Source organism: Etheostoma spectabile, chromosome 10, assembly GCF_008692095.1.
Source record: "Etheostoma spectabile isolate EspeVRDwgs_2016 chromosome 10, UIUC_Espe_1.0, whole genome shotgun sequence".
Lineage (NCBI taxonomy): Eukaryota > Metazoa > Chordata > Actinopteri > Perciformes > Percidae > Etheostoma > Etheostoma spectabile.
Window position 1 is genome coordinate 10,035,568 of NC_045742.1, and position 26,104 is coordinate 10,061,671.

General features: G+C 38.6%; 1 protein-coding gene and 1 long non-coding RNA gene across 3 annotated transcripts; one reads left to right on the forward strand and one right to left on the reverse strand.

Annotated features, from left to right (window-relative positions):
* Positions 1–1,977: 1,977 nt before the first annotated feature.
* bod1l1 (biorientation of chromosomes in cell division 1-like 1) lies at positions 1,978–16,008 on the forward strand. Of its 2 annotated transcripts, none has more exons than XM_032527536.1 (30): positions 1,978–2,247; positions 2,870–2,994; positions 3,154–3,344; positions 3,468–3,944; positions 4,518–4,667; positions 4,808–4,965; positions 5,159–5,246; positions 5,764–5,890; positions 6,198–6,252; positions 6,351–8,172; positions 8,536–8,603; positions 8,773–8,908; positions 9,106–9,213; positions 9,301–9,344; positions 9,442–9,493; positions 9,686–9,750; positions 9,920–10,001; positions 10,309–10,367; positions 10,471–10,549; positions 10,816–10,862; positions 11,071–11,239; positions 11,991–12,067; positions 12,315–12,441; positions 12,853–12,905; positions 13,035–13,107; positions 13,254–13,321; positions 13,536–13,623; positions 13,762–13,915; positions 14,278–14,349; positions 15,074–16,008. In XM_032527536.1, the coding sequence occupies exons 1-30, from the start codon at positions 2,131–2,133 to the stop codon at positions 15,192–15,194; spliced, it is 5,052 nt and encodes a 1,683-aa protein (XP_032383427.1). In that variant the 5' UTR covers positions 1,978–2,130; the 3' UTR covers positions 15,195–16,008. The 2 variants fall into 2 exon arrangements, with proteins under 2 accessions (XP_032383427.1, XP_032383428.1); XM_032527537.1 differs by having other exon boundaries at positions 8,536–8,599; positions 8,766–8,908; positions 9,941–10,001.
* A 2,021-nt stretch (positions 16,009–18,029) lies between these two features.
* Positions 18,030–26,093, reverse strand: LOC116696780 (uncharacterized). Its single transcript, XR_004333831.1, has 3 exons — positions 25,574–26,093; positions 21,700–21,803; positions 18,030–18,524 (listed from the first exon to the last, which is right to left on the reverse strand). It is a non-coding gene; the product is annotated as an uncharacterized LOC116696780 (long non-coding RNA).
* Positions 26,094–26,104: the final 11 nt, after the last annotated feature.

The window sequence follows — 26,104 nt, forward strand, 5'->3', positions numbered from 1 at the left end:
TATTTTTTGTCTTCTTTTCTCAAACCAGCCATGTAATTTAAAACGATTTGAACCTATTTTATAAAGACGTATTTCAACAGCTGGCATACAGGGTCGGTGAAATTTTGAGAGGTTTTGTGAAGCAGTTAAGCGTCTATATCAACATAACTCATAGCAACATTAAGTCGTATTAATTTAAGTAACGTTAACATTTGGAAGTTTGTAACATGAGTTCATGTTAACGTTACTTAAATCAATAGAAAACAATTTCCACCGAACTTGAAACCGTATCACAGGAGATGAGAAAGTATGAATGTTGCTGCATTTAAACCGCTTGATGTCGCTAACGCTATATGACCATAACGTTACACGGAGTCAGTCAACCCAAATATCACGGGGGTGAATCAGTTTTATAACGGATATAACTTTCATGAAAATCGTTTTTTGCCAGGTATAACGTTACCTAATGAAGTGACATGTTTTCTATGCCTTTACTTTGTAACAATTTGGGCCAGTTTAAATCGTATTCCTACCTTTACTTCTTGCCTTCGTTAATCTCTCTGTCACCGCGTGTTTTTTTCAAACTGTCACAAACGTTTCCTAGCAGCACAACCTTTGGTGTCAGCGTTTGGTCTTCATGATTGTCTTGCATTCATAAACTGTTGTATGTGTGTTGTATTTTTTACGTTGTACCCTAAACCCTAGTATATAAGTACTTCTATACTTTTTGGGTGTAGGCTACCCAAGAGTGTGTCAGGAGTGTGTGACATCATGTCATTTTACAATTATTTTAAATTCTATCAACACGTATCTTTTAAAAATTGAAATAGTGCCTCCCTGGTGATTCTTATCTCCTCTCCCTCTTCTTCTGATCCCAGTATCCCTATCAGATTCCACTCCTGCCCTGCCTCCTGAACCCTATCTTTCCACCTCATTCAATGTGCAGTGCAATATTACATGTTCAGCATTATCTTTAACCCCATATATATATATATATATATATATATATATATATATATATATATATATAGATGGGGTTATATATATATATATATAACCCATATATAACCACATATAGGGGTTATATATGGGGTTATATAGTATGGTATATACCGGTAGTGTATATATATGTAATATATATATCACTACCGGTCAAAAATTTGGGGTCATTTCGAAATTTCCATTGCACTCCATTATAGAACAGAATAAAGCTGAGGTCAGTTGCATTGTTTTTTAACCAGGGCACCAGTTTTCAAATTACATTATGTGCTTACATAATTGCAAAAGGATTCTCCAGTGTTTTCTCAGTTAGTTTTTTAAAATGATATCAGATTAGTGAACAGAATGTGCCTCTGGAACATTGGATCAATGGTTGCTGATAATGGGCAATGTAGATATTGCATTAAAGATCAGCCCCCCCACTCAGATCAGCTGGTATTATGTCTATGATGGAGTGGCATGGAAATCTGTAAGTGACCCCAAACTTTTGACCGGTAGTGTATATATATAGTATGTCCACATTATTTTTTATCTTAAGTTTTTAGTTAACTATGTGGTTATGCATATTATTATATTTGCTGTTGTACAATTCTTTATTTATTTGTACTGTAACTACTTACGGGACGTGGCATAACATAACAGGTCTTGTCCTGGAGCCGTGTATGCGGTGCAAAGCTATGTTGAGTTCAGACACTGTAAAATCAACATCCAGGGTTGATATACCATCCTCCCTTTTCAATTTCACATCCTTATTCTCTCTGAGTGCAAGATCTTTCTGTTGCTTGTGGATATCATATCACTGAGGTGATCACCAAATCATCAATCAAAGCTGGAATTTTAACTTTTTTCCTTTTCACACTCATTCTCTTAAACATAGACCATATATATCTCCTAACTTTTTTTTTTTTTTTTTTTACAGTTTTACTAAAATTTTATTTTGGTACCGAAGCTCTCGCCCTCAAAGCTGTTCCGGTTTAATGGAACCATTTTTTTTTCCACAGGACAAGCTTTCCTTCCGGTTCAAACCTGCTTCGAACTTCACAAACCACAACAGTAGCCTGGTGCGTTCAAAGTCGGATAATACCAGATGTGTTGTCAATATTAACTAATCTTAATTAACCGAATCCAAGCTAACGCTAACAGCATTCAGACATGGCTGGTTTACCACCCGGAGACCCACAGCTGGTCTCAATGATCGTCAATCATTTAAAAACACAGGGTCTTTTTGACCAGTTCAGGAGGGACTGCCTGGCTGACGTCGATACAAAGGTAAAGCTGGTTTCACACCCGCGCGGCAAAACCGCCCTGACAACCTGCAGGAGCAATTCCCCCCCCCCAAAAGCTAAACCGTTTTCAAAAAAGCAAAGCATTTTCAGCGGTTCTTGCCGTGAGCAGAACCGCTTCCCCTCTGCCGCCGTCCACTTCTTGAACTGACCGGAGGGGGGCGAGTTACCGCCAGAGACGGTGGTTACCTTGCGGTGGCGTGAAAGCCCCTTAACGTTTTTTTTTCTCTATGTGTGAGTCTATTTCAGGGAACATTGAAAACGGGTCTCTGGGGCAAAGCTACATCCCACTGTAAACATATCCGTTAACGTTGCTGATTATTATCGTGGTGTCAATGATATACCCGTCGTCTATTTTAGCAGAACAGTTGCAACAAGATTGTTATTATTTTTACGCTTTAAGAGTCCGTTTGTCCTAAATTTGAGACGCCCATGGGTTTTTCATTTATTTGCATTCATTTTAGTACAGCATGAAATCCAAAGTAGATACTTGGTAAGGATGTACAGGTGATGTTAAGCCATCACATTAAACGTTTAATCACTTTAAGGACCATTTTGGCTGTGTTATTGGTTCCTAACAGTATAATAATTCTAAATTTTTCTTGCAGCCAGCTTACTTGAACCTGAAACAAAGAGTTGACAACTTTGTCTCGAATCACCTTTCTAACCACACATGGAGCCCTCATTTGAACAAGAATCAGCTGAGAAACAACATCAGACAACTTGTGTTGCAGTAAGTGAGAATGCAGCAATATGCCTGCATGCCTAATTAGTCCAGAAAGTATTCTATACTTCTTCAAGCTAAACACATTGCTGTTTTTTGGCTTTGTGATGTTTTCGAACTGATTTTACGTACAGGAAACCCAAAGTTAAATTAAACCGTTACTCTTAGATCCGGGATGCTGGAGCAGGGAGTGGACAGGATAGTGGCCCAGGTGGTGGATCCCAAAATCAACCACATCTTCAGGCCGCAGGTGGAGAGGGTGGTCCGTGAATTTCTGTCACCTGGAAGCTGCTCAGAGGAGCCAGCGGCGCCACTGCCTTCAACAGAGACCAAAGCAGAAAGCGGCATTCCTGAACAAGGTACACATCTTTTATCCCTTTAGCAGCCATGAAAATAGAGGGATGGATTTCTCCTAAATGTTGAAATAAACAGTGTCTGGTTCACACATACAGTAGTTAATACACAACTTTACATTTGTACAGCCTCGTCATCTGCTCCAGCTACCACTGCAGCCACCGATGCCATGTCTATCCTGGACACCATAACCTCTCTCAACCAGGAGGCCAGCGTCAGGGCCAGCTCGGATAAAGGCCGTAGAGGCCCAGATGAGCCCATGCAGCTGGTGGAGGACGGCGAGCCAGACTTGACTGTTGTTGAGGAAGGAGACAGCCATCATGATGGGAGGACACTGACAGAGGCAGAGGAGTTGGCATCGGATGTCCAGGCGTTAGAAGTGAAGACAGAGGATACTCAGGAACAGATGGATCTGGGAAAAGAGGGGTTAATAGAGGAGGTGAAGATGGAAGAAGAAGAGTCAGGACCTCAAGAGCAGACAGTGGAGGAGAGAGATAAAATTGCCAGCAGAACAACTGGAAAACCCACCGAAGAAAAGCAGGATGAAGATCTGCTCAAATCTACTAGTCATGCCAAGCAGAAAGCCAGAGAGAGGATAAAGGAAGGTGAGCTGTTGTAACCGCTGTATGTGTTTTGAGTTTTTAAAATAGTGTAACCTGAATGCACAAAACGTACATGATAAAACCACATGTGACAGTTCAGGGATTTCTATGCATTTTCTTATGGTAGACATGGAAAATCATGCAGAAATGATTAGTTAAGTAGTAGTCTAGCGACAGAAAATCTAAATGTGAGGATTTGCTGCAAATCTTTTGTAGTGAATTTAATATCTTTGGATTTTTGGTTGGACAATTTGAAAAAGTCATCATTGTGATTACCATTTTCTTTTCATTATGAGTACAAGTTCCAAATAAACAATTCAACAATTAATTTAAAAATTGGATGGATTCTGACCTTCCCCAAATAGAATTTGTATGCCGCAAATATTGGTATCCATAATGCAGTAATAAGCCACTGTACTTGAGTTGCATTACAATTATGGTCAGCTTAAGACTAGATGATATTGAATTATAATATGTAAGTTTTTTTGGGGGATATTTGATCCACTGCTTCTGTTATGTTTTTCTTAATAGCAATTTATCTTGGTTAATACAATTTGATGTGTCTTTGCCCTGCAGAATACTTTTTGGAGGACTCTGACCTGGAGGGCCTGAGTGACATCACAGTGAGCTCGGTCCACACCAGCGACCTGTCGTCATTCGAGGAACAGAGTGACGAAGACGAGCTGCAGTCTGATTCTTCTGAAGAGGGGGAGCTTCCATCAGATGGTCTCACCTTTTTATTCCTGACTAAGTTTTCAAACAAATATCCATTCCAACAGTTTTCTGTTAAATGTGGTCTCTACCACCACAGAGTTTACATTTTCAGCTCTGCTGTCTCTCTTATGTTTTTCTTTCACTTCGTCAAGATGAGAGAGCAGAAAAGAAACAAGCCAGCGGAGATGCAGAAGAAGAAGAAGAGCGTAAACCTCGCCGCAAAGCCTACGTGCACAAGCCCTTCCTCTACTCCCGTTACTATAGCGACTCAGATGATGAAATCACCGTGGAAGAACGTCGGAGATCTGTGGTGAGTTGTATTCATCTTAACATTAAAGATATAGCATTAGCAAAGCATCTTTGCTTTGATTCCATTTATAGCTTAATCAAAGGCTTTACTTGGCAAATGATGAATCCACAAACGTTAAAACTACAAATTTGTATGGTATTTTGTTTTAATTATTGGATTCTGTCATTGCTGTCTCTCAACTGTGTTCTCGTAGGCTAAGGACAAAGAGGAGAGGCTGCTCAAGAGACAACAGAACAGAGAGCGAATGGAAGAGAAGCGTAAACAGAAAGCAGCTGAAGAAGGTAATTTGACTGTCTGTCTCTGTGAGCTGCCTGCTGTCGGATGCTGAGTTTCTTGTTACTCCGTTTTTTCACCTCCTTTTGATATTTTTTTATGTTCCTCTCCACTGTATACTAAAGCAGTTTAGGGACTTGTTACATGAAATATGTACTAAATCTGTGAATTGCACCATGTGAAGTCATGTTTTCATTGTTAATTGTCCCATCTTAAAAACCATACATGTCCTCAAAATAGCTATGTTTGTAGCTGGGTTGGCTCAGCTGGTAGAGCAGGCGCGCATATGTACATAGAAGTTCATGCCTCGACGCAAAGGTCCAGGGGTTGATTCCACTTGTGACAATTTCCTGCATGTCTCTCCCCTTTCTCTCCCCTGTCTCACCTTGCTGTCTTGTCCATTAAAGGCGGAAAAGCCCATACAATTTAAAAAAGAGTGAGAGAGAGAGAGAGAGATGTATGTATGTGTGTATATATAGCTTTGTTTACTGTCACGTCATTTACCATGTTTTGTTCCTTACACAGATCACAAAAAACAAAAGAACGCAGACTCTGCTGGGCTGGATGGCCCCAGAGCCAAAGAAGCTCGCAAAGAAAGGAAAGTTCTGGAGAAGAAAATGGCTCTCAACAGGAAGAGGAAGCTAGACTCAAGGTAGGTGATGAAAAGCTCAGATGCAAACTCACACAGCTGCTGCTGAGCAAAACAGTCAAAAGGTTTTACTCAGTTGCTAGTTTAATAGGTACAAATAGATCCTACCTTCAAAACAGTATATTGCAAACCGCACCACTAGCTACATCAACACCTCTCTTAAACAGTTAAAATAAAAGCTGAGCATTATAACCCTAATGAGGTGAGGATTTATTGCAGGTCTGTTAGTTTTAGCTAGGTGGACCTAAGGAATTGCTAACTGAGTTTATTTGCATACTCTATGATGGCATTCATTAATTTCATCCGTCAGGAAAGAGGGAGATGTTTCGAGCAAAAAGAGAGATACAGAAGTTTCCAAGAAAACGGTACGTTAAAGCCACAATGAATAAAGCCGATGACCTCTCGTTAACAAGATTGGTGAGTTCTAACAAGCATTTGTGTGTTTTGTCGTTTGAAAAATTAGGAAGGGAAATCTACAGCTGCAAAGCCTCCACAACCAAAATTAATAAGAAATCTGTCAGAATCAGCATCGTCTGATGAGAGGCACAGAAGGATGAGCGGCAGCGTCATCCTCTCATCCGAAGACTCCAGTGAAACCAAGAAGTTGTCCGACAAAGGCCGGACACACTCCTTCATCCTGGAGTTGGAGCAAGGTTCCCAAGAGGCTCTCAAACAACGCTCAGTTGGCAAATTTGATAGGTTTTCCCGTAAAGAATTTCACTCTAAAGAACGCAAAGAGAAAGAATGCAGCTTATCAGATGAACGCGCCAAACTCAAACAAAAGCAGGAGAGAAAATCCGAACATCAGGCAGATGAATCTCAGCAGAAGGAAGGTGCTGCTGTTAAAGTGTCCCCTGAAGAGAAAGCTGAGAGGAAGCCTAAGATTAAAAGTGAGAAGAAAATGTCCGGAACCACAAGAGAAGGAAAGTCGTCAGAAGGTGTGGCAGACGAGGGTCCTAAAGATGCTACTGTGAAGAAAGCAAAAGCTCCATCTATGGAGACTGTCAAAGCAGAGAAGGACAAAAATAGGGAAAAGGAGAAAGATAAGGATAAGATCAAAGAAAAGGCCAAAGGAGAGAGAACTTCAGTTAAAAGTGATTTCAAGCAGCTGCTCCGCCCTGATTCTGCTGGCTCTTCAGAGGATCGGTCAGACATGGAGCCCGGATACGACAGCAGCAAGAAGAAAGAGAAACACTCTAAGGAAGTCCTGAAAAGGTCAAAGAGCCACACTGAGGACAGGCCAGGAGACAAACTCAAATCTAAAACCGATAGTAAAGACAACGAGAAGGAAAAGACTAAAGCAGATCAAGACAGTCAGAAATCAAACAAGTCCAGCTCTGAAATGGACAAAGATCCAAAAAGGGTCAAGCCAACAGAAAAAGGAAGAATCATGGACAAATCCAAATCCAAAGAGGAAACAAAGAGTCTATTGTTGTCGAAGACGGATAATAGAGTTCAGAGTTTAGAAGTCAAAAGTACTGGAGGGGTAGCCACTAGCAAACATGAGACAACAAAGGAGAAGAAAAAAGAGGGAAATGCAAAGGAACAGCGGAAAGTCTCAGAAGAACATCCCCATGAGAAAGCCGAAAGTAAGAGTGCAAAGAAAAAAACTGAGAAGAAGGATAAAGTCCCAGAAAAGAAGGATGATGGCCAAGAGGAGAAAAAAGCACCCAGAGAAGACAAATTAGAGAAGTCTGATAAATCTTCAAAGTCTTCAGTTTCCTCACTGGACGCAGAGGAGCAGCCGAAGAAACAATCTCTTCTCCAAGATACGAGCACAGACTCGGATCCCGTCACCACCACCATCCCCACCTCGTTCTCAGACGATACTTGCGACGCGTTAAGCGACATCACCCCTGAGCCACCTGAAGGGGAAACGGAGTCACGACTGAGCGAGATAACAGCTTTGCCGGCCGAGGCAGACGCTCTGCTGGCTCTCATGGACGTTTGTACCTCAGCGGAGGCGAGACTTCTACCGGAGAGCGGTCAGGAGGATGCAACGCCTGAGATGACTCTGCAGGACGCTGATATGAAGATGAAAGAGGCAGCGTTGACTCTGCTCTCCATGGATCCTGATAGCACCGTGTCCTGCACCTTAATTTGTCACGATACCAGGGAGGAACCAGAAGTGACTCAAACTGCCCCACAGCTGATGGAAATCCCTGCAGCAGAACAAGAAGAGTCTCCTATAGATGTGAAAACAGCTGCTGAAGCGGAGTTCACAGCCTCCGAGCCATCCTCTCAACAAACTGTTGACCTTGATGACGAGAAACCAAACGCTGCAGGTAAATTAACAGTGATGGTAAAATGGGTATATTATCACTACGGGTGGCTGTGGCTCAGTAGTAGAGCGGTCGCCTGCCAATCGGAAGGTTGGTGGTGCGAGATTCTGATTTACTAAGCCGTACAAGGTGGTGTGTGTGTGTGTGTGTGTGTGTGTGTGTGTGTGTGTGTGTGTGTGTGTGTGTGTGTGCTGTGTGTTGTGGTGTGGGTGTGTTGTGTGTGTGTGTGTGGTGTGTGTGTGTGTGTGTGTGTGTGTGTGTGTGTGTGTGTGTGTGTAGTAAAAGCGCTTTTGGTTGGCGTTAAGACTACAAAAGAGCTTTATAAAAACATTCCATTTACATAAATAGAAATGAATCTCTTTACAGATGTGTCTGAAAATTCAGAGAAAGAAATGGATGTGGCAAGGGCTAAAATGTCTGAGTCTCCTACACAGGTAAAAAATACAGGTCACATTTGTCCTAAAGAAATCCTTCCTACTCCCCTGTTAGCTTCTTTTGGATAAAAAAAACGGAATTTCTGTAGATGAAGTAAAAAGCTTGGAAGTAGCATTTTCTAAGTTGTTATAGTGCTGTAAAAAAATCATTCTTCTGTATTGTGCACAGGAGGAGAACACTAAGCCTACCTCAAACGAATGTCAGGCTCTTTTAAATGAGGATGAAGCCAAAAGTGCAGAAATTGCTCCTGAAACACAGCCAGATGAAAACACGGCACCCCCACCACCAGCAGCTGATAAAGAAGGTACACTTTCTTTTCTCTTATTTTAGCTTTCATATTTTGTTTCTCATGTTTTGAACTATGCAAATTATAATTTCTTGTGATTTCCAATGTGAAACCTGTGGTTTGACAAAAAGTAATGATTATTACCCAGGCGTCAACTGTACATTAATCGCATGGTGCTCATTTGTTTAGTTTATTTACTTCCCACAATATTTCAGCTGATAGTGCTGTTGTGTCTGAAGCAGAAGAGGTCAGAGCTTCCACGGATCAGAGCACAATTGCTTGTGATACCACTGAACAAGTCTCAGAGATTCCCACGAAACAAGGTGAGAGCTTTAAAACATTGTTGTTGAAAAGAACAAGATGGGTTTTCTTTGGCTGACTATTAACTTACCATCTTATCGTTACTTTAGAGCAAACTGAGCCAGATGTTGCAGATACAAAGACAATCCCAAAGGTGAGGTACCATTCATGGTTGACACATTTTAATTGTTGTCTTTTTAAAGAATTCTATGTGAGACTACAATTCAAGGTCATCTCTCTTTAAACAATAGGCAGAGGAAGTGGTAGCTGAGGACAACCAGGCCAAGATGGACACAGATATTGGTAAATCTTTTCTCTATATGTAACTTGGATGAAAAACTTCCTAAATACTGTACGCAATACTGTAGCCTTGGTGTGTATAGTATCTTGTTGTGCTACACAATGACAATAAAGTGCTTGAGCTTGTTTTGTTTTTTTGGTGGTACAGTAGGTGCATAGGCAAAATCTTTCATCTAGACTTCTTTTCACCACTAGGTGAAGCAGAGAGTAAAACAATGGAGGAAGCAAATGTTGCAACTGAGAAGAGTGATCCACAAACTGTAAGGGTCTATCTGCTGAGATGTAAACCACCTGTACACTCCTCATATTTCTATTGTATCTATATCTCCTGTCTGCCTACTGTATATATGTATTATATAATGTGTGTTTGTGTGTATGTATATATAATATAATATATTCTCCCTATCTGTGGATCTTATAAATGTTTAGATGGAACACAATGTCCCACAGAAGACTGAAGAAATCAGAGAAAGTGGACCTGAGAGTCAGTCCAAACTGGTCAAACAAATCAGTGAGTCATTTGAATTCTAAAAAATTAAAAATTAAAAAAAATTACCCTTGTCCACAATTGTTGTAAACGTTGCCGTAAAATGAGATATTTACAGTTTGGAAAAAACGCTATCCTTAGAGGATAGTTTTTGTGTCATTAAGTACTCCCTGCACCCTCGGCAAGTTAAAACTGGAACTGAATGCAGATTTCATGATACCTTTTTTTTTTCTTCTTATTTCTCCACTGTGTCCATCCGCCCTTTTGCAGTTGATCTCAGCCATTGCTATTTGTAGCATTTGTAGCTATTTGTAGTATATGTATTTTTCAGGTAATGTCTCCAGCGCAGACAGCCAGGAAGATGAGAAAGGATCAGACCTGTCAGAAAAGGTAATGCCACACAGTTTGTTTGAAATTCAGCTCATTCATATTCAATAAAAATAAGTGTCGATACAGTATGCTGCCCTCTGTGCTGACACTTTTTGTTGCGCAGGAAGAGAAGGCGGAGGGACGAAGAGGCAGACGTAAACGAAGGCTGTCCACTCAGAAAATTGCAGCAGTGAAAGAATCTGGTGACAATTTCTTTTCACACCAAAATTTAACATAAGATTTTGATTATAATAATTTATATTATTGATTCCTTTTTACTATTAATTAGCTAAAGACAGTTTACAAAATACCTGTTTAATTGTATAATCCCGTAAGAAAATAAAATTAACCATTTATGGATGGATAATGATTCTATTGCAGAGCTCCCCTCAAGCAGCTTTGGCAGATGGTTATGTTTGTATTGATTTTATGAAATAATGTTTTCATTTATGTTTCTGTAACTGATCAGGTGACGAGAGGGATGAAAAAGAAAGTAAAGAGCAAAAGTCTGCTGAGGTAAATGCAGCCTTTTTCAGACCGTCTAAATCCTAAAATAACTATATAATTGTAAAAAGCAGGGCTCTATGCGTTGTTTGTGGGTTTGAAACCTTTTTAAAATACGTACTGTACACACATTTTTTTTGTGTATGTTTTTATTTGACATCTATATCTGTTCAGTTTTACTTCACACTGATTGGCTCATGGACTTTTTTGTTACCTTCAGGACGCTGATCAGGAGAAGGTTGGTGAAGTCAGAACACCACGCAGGGGTCGATCATCCAAAACCACCGACGAGGCAGAGAAGGACCAACCTAAAGAACCTGAGAAATTACAGGAGACTTTGAGCCGCGGGGGAAGATGTTCAGGAGCTGCTGTCAAAGAAGACATTGCAGGTAAGATGGTCCCTTTTGAAGGTCCCATGGCATGAACATTTCACTTTATGAAGTTTTTTTTTATATTAATATTATAATATAAATATTAATGTAAAATAATATTTTACATTAATATGCATTTCCCCAGCCTGCCTATGGTCCCCCAGTGGCTAGACACGGCAATAGTTGTAAACCGAGCCCTGGGTATCCTGCTCTGCCTTTGAGAAAATGAAAGCTCAGATGGGCCGATCTGGAATCTTGCCCATTATGAGGTCATAAGGGGAATGGTATTAGGGGACCACTAAGGTCTATATAAAAGCATCAAAAGAGCACCATGTCATGGGACCTTTAAATTAGCCACCATGGACATTTAAGTCTGGAAAAAAAATGTTTTATTTTATTGTATACTTTTTAAATAATTATCATAATGTCCTGCTACCAGTCATATTATACTGTGCACCAGACAAATTAATAAAATTAATAAATTAATAATAATTAAGTCAAGACAATAAGATGGTAAAATGGAATTAAATGTAAAAAAATAAAGAGAGAGGAAAAAGGAATTAATTCCTGAGGTACACGGTTCATCTGTTTCCTAATGTGGACGGTAAGATTTTACTATAATAAAGCCAATAAAGATCTTTTTTTTTTTATACCTAATAATGAACAAGTTGTCCTTCTCTAAGATGGCTAATACGTGTTGCAGAGTATAGTTTTAATAATGTAAAAGTCTAGGCTGTCTGTGTATACAATTATTTTTTTCCAACCTCAGATAATCAGAAGAAGGATGAGAATAAAGAGGAGGAGAGCACCGATAAAACAACAACTAAACCTGCCAAGAGAGAAGAGGTGCGTTAACATATGTGCGGCATGTACATGTATATAGGTGTTACATACTTCACATTGCCAGGTTTGTTACTAAGAGGCCACTCTATATTTGTGTGAGATCGATACGTGAGATCGTGGGTGAGCTGTTTAACACTAGTCCCCACACATGATGATCAGCAGAAACACTGAATAGTATTTTGAAGAAGACAGAAGCCATTATCTTGTATAGTGTTAATAGTGTCTTGTACAATATTTTTCAAATCTGTAGACAATGGAAGAGGAAAGTGGACCGAGGAACATTGCACAGCAAGGAAGTCAAGTCAATCTGCCGTCTCCTGTTCCAGAAAACACTGAAGCTGCAGGAAGCTCTGACTCCAAACCGACAACTGACACACGTAGGTTTCTTTTTTTTCCAAATTCCTTTTTGTTTTTTTTTGGTTCCCTTTCTTTAAATGACTAAAAGAACTGTGCACGCTAAAATGGTTAGGTGTGGCTACATGTCTGCCAGAGCATGTATTACCAACTCAAAGAATAATTGGGCCAAACCTCAATAGCTAATTGGTGCATTTTATAGCATCATGTTGCGTTGAACAAGTTATATTTTGCCTTCATCACTGTTAACAGCCTTTAAAATATTAGGAATGAGAAATTTGGCAATGATAGTTGACATGAGGGAAGGCTCGCAGCTTTACTACGATTTAAAATTTACAAAATATGTTGTGGGTGGTACTTGTATGTGGAAAAAGATGATGTGATTTATAAAAAAAAGAAAATTCATATCAATTTTTATTATATTTCCATTCCAGGCAAGCCGGCAATGAAAAGGAAGAGATCAGAGGAAATTGAGGAATCTGAGGAGGTAAGATTTCTTGTCTTTCTGGATTAAAACATTCTCTGCATCCTGGTCCACAATTCCTCCATCTAAATCTGTATTTATCTCTATTTATGTGTCTCGATGTGTATTCAAATATATTATATAATTCTGCAGGAAGCCCAGCCTAAAGTGGAGGTGACGAAGGACAACAGTCAAGAGGACCAACGTGAGCAACAACCTGACCGTAGTAAGAAAACGCACACACGCACACACTAAAACAGTTTCTTACCTAAATAATCATTACTGTGCAGGTTCTTGCATACTGTATCAAAAACACATTTTCAATGTTAGGAGGAAAATAAGTTACCTTGATCAATAAATTATATTTTCCAGGTTGTTCCCCTACAGTGAGCCAGACAGAGAGTGGAGAGGAAATCTGCAGTGAGAAGAATCCAGATGATGTATGCTGGCAGTACAATTGTTCTTAAAAAAAATATGCATCTGCATCATGTTGTAAACACTGCATGTGCAGCCATCACAGTTGCTGTACTGTTGTGTAAAGAACAATACATTTAATCTCTTACCTTTTTTAATCTTTGAGAGAGGTTGACTTGATGTACAGAGCCAAACTGTCATTAGACTTAGTGATTTAAAGACTTATTGTTGACTTTCCAGCTTGAGGGGGAGCAACAGGAGGACCAAGAGACAACTCTAAAGAGACGTGGGCGGAGGGGACAGTTGTCGAAGTCAGCAGAAGATCCGGGTGAGAAAATTTAAAGCTTCATCCAAATCAAACCAGGAAGAATTGTATAGCTCGAGTGAAGTGTCTTAGGGAAACGGGTTGTTGGAGTTTGGATATCCAACCTGTGATGCCCACAACCTTTTTTTATCTTACCCACAGATAAAAATGACAAAAAGGCAGAAGAAAGTGAGCAGAATGATGAAGAGGAGGAGGAGGAGGAGGAGGAGGATGAAGATGGTGAGAAAGAAGAGGGCGGAAAAGGAACTGCAACCAGAGCGACCACAAGGTCAGCAGCTCGCCTGGAGGCTGAAAGGTAATTTAACAGCTCGTGGACACAAAAAACAACAATAATACTAACATACAGGTAGAAATGACTTCCCTGCAATATTAGGACTGGAACTTTATTATTTGGTAAGAAAACCTGCCGTAAAAGCAAGTAATTAAAATGTAATAAGACCAACTAAATCTTAAAAGCATGGTTGATCACAAAACACCTGCAAATAAATCCAGACAATGACTCATATTTGATGTTGTGCAGTCACAGTTATCAGACACTGTGATCCTGTGTGGTGATGAATAATCATCACTGTGCCATCCTTAATGCAGGGCGGGGGGGGGGAGATGTAGCACTAAAGAATCAACTGTTGTTTCAAATGGGGTTTTTTTGCTTCTCAGAAACAAGCCAAGTAAACCCTCCACCCGGGCAAGTCGTCAGAGCGGTAAAGAGGAGACCACAGCTGGCACACGGTGAGTTTGTCTCATTGAGGTTCAGAAGAAATAACAAGTTTCAAGGGGATTGTGACCAAAACCGACTGCGAGTCCACTGCTCTGTAAAAAGACAACTTTTCACAAAGTGTTCCCGGCCTTTAAAAATGTTTTTGAGTTAACTTCCAAAAAAAAAAAAAAGCAATCATTTTGCTTGGCCTAAACATAAAGATACAAAAGATATATAATATCACATACAACCAACCATTTTCCAAATGGATTTAAACAAGGTTGAATACCTGTTTTTCTAAATCGCCCTTTCTCCTAAACAAACATATCTTATCAATTCCTAGCTATTTAAGGGAAGAGACCAGCTGAATCATTGCCATTACTACAGTATGCAGTGTTTATTTTATTTTTTTATTGTGTATGTAAAATGTTTTAGTACCTCTCTTAATGTTTTTCTGGGGATTTGTTGATTTCTTAATTCTTACAATTTGTACTTTCCAAAGAGATTTTTTTTTTAGAAATGGTCTTTTTACAAAAGTCTTAAATGGGTCCTTAAGGAATCTGTCTTGTGCACACATTTCTCTAGTCAAGAGGAAAGTGGAAACGCCAAGTTCACTTATACGTAGTAAAGGAGAACTTGTTATTGCAACGCTTTTCATGAATAACTTAGGAATTAACAAAGACAAATTTTAACAGCACCTAAATGTGACACATTAGACAAACGGACTGACACTTGTTTCTGGTTTCCCTACTGCAGCGGGGTGAGGGGCCAGGCAGCGGCAAAGGGGGGCCGTAAACGGGAGGCCAGCCCTCCTGCGGTGCAAAAGCGGGGAGGACAGAAATCAGAGGAGCCCCCTTCCAAGAGAGCCAAACGCTAAAACCTCAGACAGCGGTGGACTGATTTGCCCCAGCAGCGTTTTCGCTGCACTCCATATTCAAGTCAGTTTTGTTATCGGCTGTCAAAGAGCCTCTACAGTCAGTTAGCATGTAAAGCTGTTTCTGCTTCATTGACTGTAGGTATTGAAAAGCTCTGGAGAGTATTATACTCCCTCTTGTCTGATTGTTTGGGTATGAATCTGAGGATCTGTGTAGAAATCCCCCCAGAATACCTTCTACTGCACTACGCCCATATGGTTTGGATCAGACTTCATCATTCCTCCATTTATTAAGTAATGCCCAGTGAATCAGAGTATTTCATCCCAATCAAAGGCCTAACGTGCAGCAGAGTCGTGTTTTGAGATACCGGGGGTGAATTGAAACGAGAGGTCAGACTGTGTCTTAGTTTCTGCTGAGACTGTAAAATCCAAACACTTGGACATAGAAATCACTGTGAAGCTTCTTAGCGTTCATTGTGAATTTTATTTTTCAATATTCATTCTGTGAATGAAAGAAGTTCTTGTTTTTTAATAGTTTTTTTTCTTAATATTAATAAGGTATGGGTCTTTTTTTTTGTTTTAAACAGCAGATTTGTTCACAGACTGGGGAAACACGTGAATAGTTTCTCTATAAACTGAATCTACTTAATGACACATGTGTAACAACACCCGCTGCAAACAAAAGAATAGTTGTTTTTTTATGGCGGTAATCTAGTTATTTTTATTGTTTTAACTGTATATCAATATAATGGTGTTAGATATCTTGCCTACCTGTTCATGTAAAGACACTTGTTTTTATAAATGTAAAAAATACTGATTATTGCTTCTTTTTTTTATTGTTTCAAGCAAGTCTAATTTACTTGAGTTCTTATTTGCAGTCAAAAAATCGGAATTTCTATTGTAAGTCCCTTTTTCAGTGTTAGACTCTGCTGTTTAAGTCCATTGATCTGATGATTAAAACATTTACACATTTATTATGCCCAGAATATTCTAAAATTATAAGTTTCATAGATGTTCAGTTACTTAAAAAACAAAAATCCAAACTGTTTCTACTGTTATTCAAAAGTTAGCATATCTGAGGATTTTGACTTTTTTTTTATGAAAAGATGAAATAATGCACGGAGCAGAATATACAGGTTTGTATTAATTTCATTCACCCATATTATGTCTCAAACATTATCTCCTCTGTTTCCTCGATGGATGTGCTGTCTGTAAATGTGTAAAATAGCCAAAGACATCAACCAATCGCCTCTGAGTGGAGAAGAGGAGAAGACATTCCTGCCTGCTAATGGGGGATAAAACTGACAAACTCAGAATGAAATATTCCACCATCATTAACACGTTAGGAGGCTTTAATCGTGCACACAAACTTACGGGATCCAAAAAGCACAGAGGGAGGTTACGGAAAGAGTTCTCTGGATAAAGTTTCCAACCATTCCTGTGGATTGCTAAATTTGATTCCTTAAAGGTGTACCTCTCCCAGGTATTTCCTGGTGCTGCAATCCAAGCCCTAAAATATTAGCCGTCATTTAAAGGTTTGGTTCAACTTTCATTTAGCCACACGGTCTGGCAGACAAACAGCGCTCCTTTCACTCATTGATGCCATTTGGAGAGACTTTAGAGGTCATTTTTATGATGTCGTTTGCATTGTAGTCCAAAATGATTTTTGAATTTGCCAAGCAAGTTTCTACTGCTTAGTATCAGCAGTTTAATGCACATTAGACTGATTTATAGGCAGCATGTTTTATGTATGAGGTGGAGGACTGCTTTCAGCTCAGCAGGGACCTCACAGCAACAACTTAGAAAGGTAGAGAAAGCAGCAATACATAATAATCTAAATATATGTGTGTTTAAATGCTGCTGCACAAATCTTGACAAATGCTAACCTGCTTTTAGGTGATTTTAATCTACTGTAGCCTGAACCTATTTTTTTTTGCAAGTTTTCGGTTATCTTGCCTATGACGGAGTTCGTACGGTCCATGGATACTTGGAGATCCAACTGGACAAAAAATATTGTAAAATAGTTTTTACAAAATACAATATTTATTAAAAACAGATAAAACCAATGTACAGAAGAAATATACATTACCATAAATACAAATCATACCATAGTACTTGAGCTACAATCATTGGGCATTAAAGCAACACTATGTTACTTATTGTACCTTAAAATAATGGTTCCAAAATTGTTACAGTGGTTCATCAACTCGTGAACGGCACTTCTGCATTTGCTTTGCAGCTCTCTACCGGCTATAATCACACTATGCAAGTATGCCAGATCAGGTATCTGTAGTTCCAATGAGACATAACGGGCACAATTCGGCACAGAAGCCGGAAAAATAAAATGAATACGCAACCATTATCAGAATCGATTATTCATTTTGCAACATTTTTTTTTTTTAACCAACAATGTCAAATATTTGCTGATGTACTGTAATTGCTTGAGAATTTGCTCCTGTGATTGCCTCATTTTCCCCTTTAACATTTCATAGACACATTGAGAACATAATTGATAAAGAAGAGAATCATTAGTTGCAGCCCTACATATGACAACCAGCTTTTCACAGCATTCTTTAGCAGGAACAATGTTATGATGTCAGGCCATCAAAGCTGCAGATTGATATTAGGATTATCCATCAATCATCATAAATCAGCCTTTTTTGAAAAATGGAGACTCAACATTTAACCCACTGATTCATGGTTCTGGTGAAAAACTGTATTTGCACTGTATTACACTAATAGAGTGTATATTGTATTTAGTAAAAGCTATTTTGAAAAGATGTGATGTAAACTTAGCATCGATGGAGAGCTGTAAACAGACTGATGGAAGAAGTACTCAGATATTTATGTAAAAGTACATAAATGAGTATCACAATATACTCAAAGTACCAAAAGTGAAAATACTCATTATGCGGAATGTCCTTTTCAGAATCATATATAGGCTATTTTATTACTGGATTATATATTTAATGCAATAATGTGTACATCACTTTAATGTTGTAGATGGTAAAGGTGGAGCTGATTAGAAATATTTAAAATACTGCTGTGTATTTTAACCTATGATAATGTATCATATATTAGTTGATTATATTTCTTATTAATAATCTGAATTTGCAAAGTAACTAAAGCTGTCAGATAAATGTAGTGGAGTAAAAAGTACAATATTTGCTTCCAAGATGTAGTGCAGTAGAAGTGTAAAGTAGCATAAAATGGAATCACTCAAGTCAAGTACAAGTACCTCAACATTACAGTCCAGTTTTGGACTCTTTGTGAAGGGCGGTGCAGGTTATGTTGATTCTGGCAGGACACACTGCACCGGCATCACTTCAGCATCTAAATGTGAAGGGAAAACATCTGACTGATACAGGACACCAACAACATAAGCTGCTTCAAACCTCCTCACGTCTCCTTACTTTGCCTCGGAAGCAGGTCTGCTGGGATGGCGCGCTGCAGTTGATCCAGCAGAGAGCTGTGGAAAGATGGTGGTTTCACACAGCTGTCAACTGGAATAGAGGGGATCCTCACAGGCTGCAGGGATAAGGGGGCTCACTGCCTCTCTGCACTGGGAGTGGTCTTTCCTCTACTGGGGATTTGGCCAGCACTGAACATAATGCTCCCCCATTCAGCCACTCCTCTCACAAGACATAAAAGTTAACAGGTGTTTAACGTCAGAAGTGTTTCACATGAGAGTCGTAGAAATAGCCAGAGACAGCCAGAAGGGAGGGGTGGTGGCTTAGTTTTTTTATTTTAGTTTTTTGCAGTACTGAAGTAGTTTGGATTGACAGATGGCGTCTGAGCCTGCAACAAATACACACCAGAGTGCAGGATTATTTCGAAGACGCCTGTTTACTGACCGACAATTTGGGGTCAAAATGTAGTTGCAGTATGTCAGCATTGTTTGAGTTTTTTGTCAGTTGCAATACAGTTTCAAAGAAAAAATCTTTTTTAGCTTTACAATGCAAAAAACTTCATTTATAGGCTGTTGCATTTTATATCTAGCTTTCTGCTGTAATGTTTTAAATGTGAGATAACACACCAAAAAAAGCAGTTGCAGTTATTCTCTTCTGGGTAGATGGTACATTTTCCAAACTGGGTAATTCAAAGCCCCTCAAATCTTAAGTGCCCCATTACAACGTTCAATATTAATAATTTAACATAATTTAATAAAATAATTTAAATTTAAATTAATAATCAAAGTTAAATTTGAGAAAAAACAGCCTTAGTTACCATTTGATTATGTGTAGAGCTGCAACTAATAGTCGATGGACTGTCATTTCTATTTTCTGACATTAGGCTACATAGAAAAATAATAATTATCAAAAATGCCAGTAGGCTACGAATTGTTAGTTGCAGCCCGAACTGTGTGGGTTGATCAGAATTGATTGACAAACTGTCACCTCCAGATTTAGATAAAAAATACTGAACTAGTGCAAGACAATTACTGTATGTGACATCACCTTTTGTGAACTCTTCCGCTGCTGTAAGTGTAGCAATCCGAAGCTGAAAATAGTCCCCAAATAATGCCCTATTTACTTCTGTTTGAGTAATGTTTGATTAAAAACCACAGTGCCTGGCTTTTTCAGGAAATCCCTTGGCTTTAAAAATGAAACTTTTTATTTGCTTCTACTTTATGAAGATGTGGTTTCAGCGAATGGGCAGAGTGCCACAGACAGTGAAGGGAATGATGGTTAAAACTCTTAAATATTGTTAAAATAATAAATCTCTTCAACAACATACAGAAGCCTTAAAGGATAGTCCATTAATCTTAGTCAACAGACAAAGCAAATCGCCAACAATTTTGATAATTGATTAATCATTTACAGGCCTCCCATGCGGGGAGTTTCTGCTTTTGTCCGTTTTATATCATCAAAATGTGTTGGATTGTTGGTCGGGCAAAGAATATTACAATATGTCATGTTGAAAACCATGAAAGTCAGTATTTTTTATTTTATTTGTTTAAGATTATTTGGGCATTTTAGGCCTTTAGTTATATAGTACAGCTGAAGAAATGAAAGGGGGAAATGACTTGCAGTAAAGGGCTGCAGGTCAGAGTCGAACCTGCAGCTGCTGCGTCGAGTTATACGCACTCTACCTGGTGAGCTACCCAGGCGCCTTGGTGGTCAGTTTTTTGAACGTTCTAGCATTTAATTCCATAAAGACTGAATGATTATCGACTTCTACAAAAAATGACCCACATATTAATAGACAACAGCCCCACATTTGTACTCTAAACCGTAACCACCTGTCAGAGAGGCCAATCTGTTATCTCCAAATACTCATCTGCTGCATACAGTCTACGACCCCCACTTCAACAAAAGAAAAGGCCCATAATATCTCAAGAATGCCTAAATGATCCTTGAAGTTTTCAGAACTACATCAACTCCCATATTCAAAAGTGGTATTTTTACATGTGACACGAAACCACTAAAAGGGAACCGCTGCTTTGAAGGACGTCTTTATTTAGGCGTGAGCGGAGGAGAAAGGAAGACCTGAGCAGGGAGCCGCAGACTCTTCAAGACCTGAGAAGCCTTTCATGATGTGCTTGAGCTGCATGTATTATCTGTTGCGTGCCAGAGGCGACTGGAAGCTCGTTTGTCAGCACAGCAGAGCCGAAAAGTAAACTATAAATCACGTCTGCACTATCTACACACATTAATTGGACTGTAACAGCGTGCTATCCCCCCCATTTCTGCTCCTGTGTCTGCAGTAATGCAGCCATTGCTGAGATGTTTTGAATAGCTTCCAAGAGACGTAGGAACTTCTCTCTGCTTGTCTCTTGCTTCCATTTACTGTATTAAGTGTTCTGTCCCAAGGGCTCTTCCATTTAGTGCTCCATCGCATGCAAGGATAATTTTTCTTTGGAGAAAGAGGGTTCAATTGTAACTTAGGCGACTAAAACCATACTTAAAGCTGGCAGTAACCCCCCTTCACTTTCCTTCCACTTTCCAATGTTGAAGTTGATTAAGGGTGCTATCATGGTGGATCTGATATTTGGTGAGAAATCTAGAGGGCATTTTGGGAGCATTTACTGCAAATGACTCCTGGCAGTGCCCTCTCATGTATTGCTCCATCTGAATACAATTTGGCAGCTATTCCTCACATAAGAAGAAGGGAGGAGGAGGGGGGGGTGGGTACAGTATGGCGTGCTTTGAGCCTCCTTCTTCATACCAGCACGCAAGGGGAAAACAACTCCAAGAACTGTCATAAACACACCCAGGAGAGGGGGGGGAAACAGAGACGTTACCACGGCAACTGGCATGTTGCTGCATCAGGCGTGCTTTCTGTTTTGAACACCAGATTAAAGTTAGAAGAAGAGGCAGGAAAATAGAGGAGCGGGTGGTGGGTGGAGGCAAACGTAATAGTCTAATATGCCATTAAAGTTTATTTCTTTACTGGAAAGGTCTTGGTAATTTCACCCCGGTGTTAAACTGGAGGATAAGAGACAAAGAGTCTGGGGGTATTAAGGAATCGTGTCATTGTAGGTAGGAAAAAAAATGAGAAAATGTACTTTTTCCCGGCATGGCTATTATGTAGTGATCACCTCATCTTTCCATAACAGCAGGTAGTCACCAGCAGAGGGAGATGTCCTGTCCAGGAACAGTTTTATGTTGACTGCAAACACAAAAAGTGTCTTTTTTATGTTGATTATATGTTCACCCCAATATCAGTGCCATACAAGTGATTGATTAGTCTTTAAGACTTTCCATACATTATTAATCCTTTGACTTATTTAAAGCAAAAATACTATAAATTCATAAGATCCAGCTACTCAAATATGAGGATTTGCTGCTGTTTTATATAGTTGTAGATTAAATATTTTTTGACAAAATAAGATATTTAAAGACACCATCCTGAGGCTGTGGGGTCATGTTATGGGCATTCTTTCAACTATTTTTCAACATGTGTAAAGACTAAATGTGAATTAATGACAAAGAAATCAACAGATTAATCAATAATGAAAATAAGCCTTAGTAAGTTCTCATTAGTTAGCTCTACACCTTATGTATCTTTCTATTTATATATATGGTGTATATTATTTAATTTCTTCCAAATGTGATTTGACATATACTGACAGACAGTGCAGCAATAAAATTTCCTTTTTTTTACTTTTAAAAGTATTGCTACTTCTCCTTCCCCTACTACTAATTATAATTCATAATAATAAAAATGCACCATATCCTGAATGCGACAGCTCATGGTTTATCACTTTCATTCATCAAAGGCTACAGCTGGGGTGGAATAAGTTAAGTACTGTACATAAGTACAAATTTGAGGTACTTGTTCCTTACTTGAGTTTTGACATTTAATGCTACTTTATAATAATCCACAACATTTATTTGAGAGCTTGAGTTACATGTGATCAGTATATCAAATATAAGGCATCATTACAGATTAACTGTATATTATGAAGTAATTACAATGAGCTCCACCTCGACCAACTACAACATTAAAGTACCGCTTATATATTACTGTGATGGCTCTGTAATAATAGTACACTGAAGGGGGCCATTCTGTATTTTGAGTACGTTTGATACTTTAAGTACATTTTGTTGCTCATACTTCTGTACTTTTTAATTGCAGGGCTTTTACATGTGTTAGAGTATTTTTTTATTGTCTGGCTACTTTTACTTAAAATGATAATTATCATACATGAATTGGCTTTTGTTACTGCCATCCCACAGACAACGTACTGACCTGAAATAGGCCACTAAATGTTACATTTTAATGTATTATCCATTCAATTATGCTTCCCTTAATTACAAAATTATTCTTATAATTTACTTAATTTAGAGTTGTCATATGGTTATAGGTTCTTCTTTTGTAGTTTTTTCAAATAAATAAATAACTACACTATTAGTTGCTCAGATGATCACATTCACTGTACTGTAAATAAGAATCCCATCAACCCAGCAGTGTATCTGTTTTAAATGCCCCTGCAGTTGTCTGAATGAAAACCAAGCTGCTGTTTACATTTCCTGCCACTTACAGCTACTTACTGCTTATTACTCTTCCTCGCAGTGTGGTTACCAAAACACAGAGTAACCCGTGGAGCTCTGTTTGACATCACATTGATAGGCGCACACTGACTCACTTTGTTGGAGAATTGGCAGACAGTCTTATTTATTTTCCATTTTTTTCTCTCTGGGTAAAGCCGACTTTGCACGGGTCAGTGAGGCTGGTTTTAAGGCAAAAGACAACAGTATGGTATGAGAAAAACGCATGAAGGACAGAGCGAAGAAAAACTTCTTACAGTACAAGAGAATATAAAAACGATGTAATGTACCACTTGTGTATTGGCCTTGGGTGAAATGAGTATAGTTTCTAAAAGGCAGGGTGTGTGAAAATATCCAGACGGTGTCAGTGGTTTGGGCTGTTCCCAGTTGTGTTTTTATTGCTTGTGGTGATCCAGACTTACATCCCCCGAGGTCACATGCAGCACCGAGACAATGCCACATCATTTCATTCAATTCATTTCCACAGAGCAAGACGATACAGTTCAACCAAGTCAGTGTTTAGGGGGTTTACAGAAGTTTAAAAAAGCATATGTCTTTGTAGCAGTACATAATTTCAACAATGTCTTAATATATAATAATGCTACTGATAGTGCAGGCTCTAATGCACAGACTGATCTTCAGTGTGTTTGGACCCTTAAGGTACTAGATGTCAAAAAGTCAAGCTGAAGAGGTATTTTCAGTGGCCACTAGATGGTATAATATATGCATGCAACGGGTTTGCCCAAGGTGACAGCAGCACTGGAGTTAGATTAATATTATGTCAAGACCTGTAGCCAATTATTATTATTATTATTAAGTTTTTGATATTGTCATAATTCTAAAGACAACAAAGATCTCAATTAGCTTAATGGTTTATGCACCACGAGTAGTGCGTAGGGCTAAATATTACAAATCAAGTGCGAGGAGAAAAAATATTAATTTAGTTTACGGGTCAATACTTAAAACACACGATTTAATCCGACTTTTTTTTATAGACTTGTATTAGTAAACGCCCCATGAATTAGGATTGAGGGAATAAGGAGAAATGGCAAAGCTTCAGAGATTAAAAGAATAAATAAATTCCAAAGTATTTTCACTTTAACGTCAGTGACTCGTTTGTCTCTCAAAATCAGCTGTTTCGCGCTTAGTCGCAGACGTTTAACGTGCAGAATAGTGCAGTCTTTTCAGCATCTTATCAGCTGACAGCGTCACCGTTCATCTTCTGCACTGAGGGAGGTTTTCTTTAATTTTTGATTTTTTTTTTTTTTAAACTAAGTGGCAGTTCAGCGGTAATACGATTATCATTAGTAGCCTGTTGTTATTTGTTAGTTGTTATTATTATAATTAGGCCTATGTCATAATTATTATATTTAAATGGTGTTCATTTATTATTTAATGCCTTTTTTTAATTAAACACTCGTATCGATGCAGCACTGAAGTCATCAGGCCACTTTAATTGATATTATTTATTACAGACCAACAGCCTGATTCATTTCACTGCATATATTTCGTACATTAAATAATTACCAGTCTTAAGAGTTCAGGGTTATTTATTAAAGCTGGTTAAATTAATAAAGACTGATAAGGCAGATAGAAAGGAACAATACCACAGAAACACTACATTATAAGAAAACAGTTCTTAGCCTGCCGGATACAACATGAAGGCATGAATGCCTCAAATCATTCACACCCTTTTCTGTTATCAAATAATAGCAGCCTTATATCAGTTTAATAAAAAGATCTCCCCTGCGGTAAGCCGAGTAAAACCTTCTTTTAGCTTTTGCTATTTCCCAAAATGTAATCTTAAGAAACATTAGAATTTTAAATGGTTGAATGAGAAAAAAAAAAAAAAGAAGCTTTGAGATCTGCTCTAGACTGGCGACGTGAAAAACGACAGAGGTCACGATCCGGATCTGCAGCGACAGATGTTTGTCCACTTAAACCCCCGAGACAGAGCTGAGTTCCGCGCTTCATATTTAATAAAAACAAATGCTTAATAATATTCATGTTCACCATTATGACGTTTAGAGGTATACAAAAAGAGGGTGAATATGTAAAAGAATCAAACACGCTTTCCTTTTATGTTGAAAACAATGAAATCTAAAAATGATTTACTATATACAAATTGACTTCTTTTATGGAGTCAGATATTCTTACAATAGAAATAATTTCATTTCAGCTGTTTCAGACTGTGTTTTAGATTTTCCCAGAAATAGAAATCAGTGTTAATGGAAGGTTGACTGGTGCTATAAACGAATATATGACCTATAAGGCATATCAGCAATTTTTTCTCGTCTAATGAAACCGTTTTACATTACAAGTCAAGAGTCAGTCAAGTTACTTGTTTTAAAACTCATATTTACGCAATATAAACAAGTAGAGGCCTACCTGGTCATGGCGATCCATGATGCAGGCTGCCAAGGAAGTGATAAAAGTGAGCAATTCGATGACTTCAAAGATTTAATGAAATGTAGATATGGTAAATCGGTAACAATCTGACCCACGTTGTTCAGTCCAAAATGTTACCAAAGAAAAACCGTCACATTACGCGTTACGCACCGAACTCCCAGCAGACCTGTTTGGATGATGAAGGGTTAAGTTGAACAAAAGATGTCATATCCTACGAATTTATTGTCCTGATGCTGCATTCGAGTGATACACGGAAAATGGGTCTTTCCTATTTTATTTTTGGCTTGTGTTGCTGCTAAAATCGGTTTTCTTGCATCTCAGACTTTTACGCACGGGACTTTCTTTTTTCTGACGGTATCAACTTTGAACATTAACAGCACAGACCGTTCTGCCCTTTAACCAAATTAATCATAAATCAACAATTAAGTTACAACAATCCATGCAGAGAAACAATCCTGTTTTGGAAGAACTTTCCAAACTTTGGAAACTTTGTGGTTGCAACATGCATGT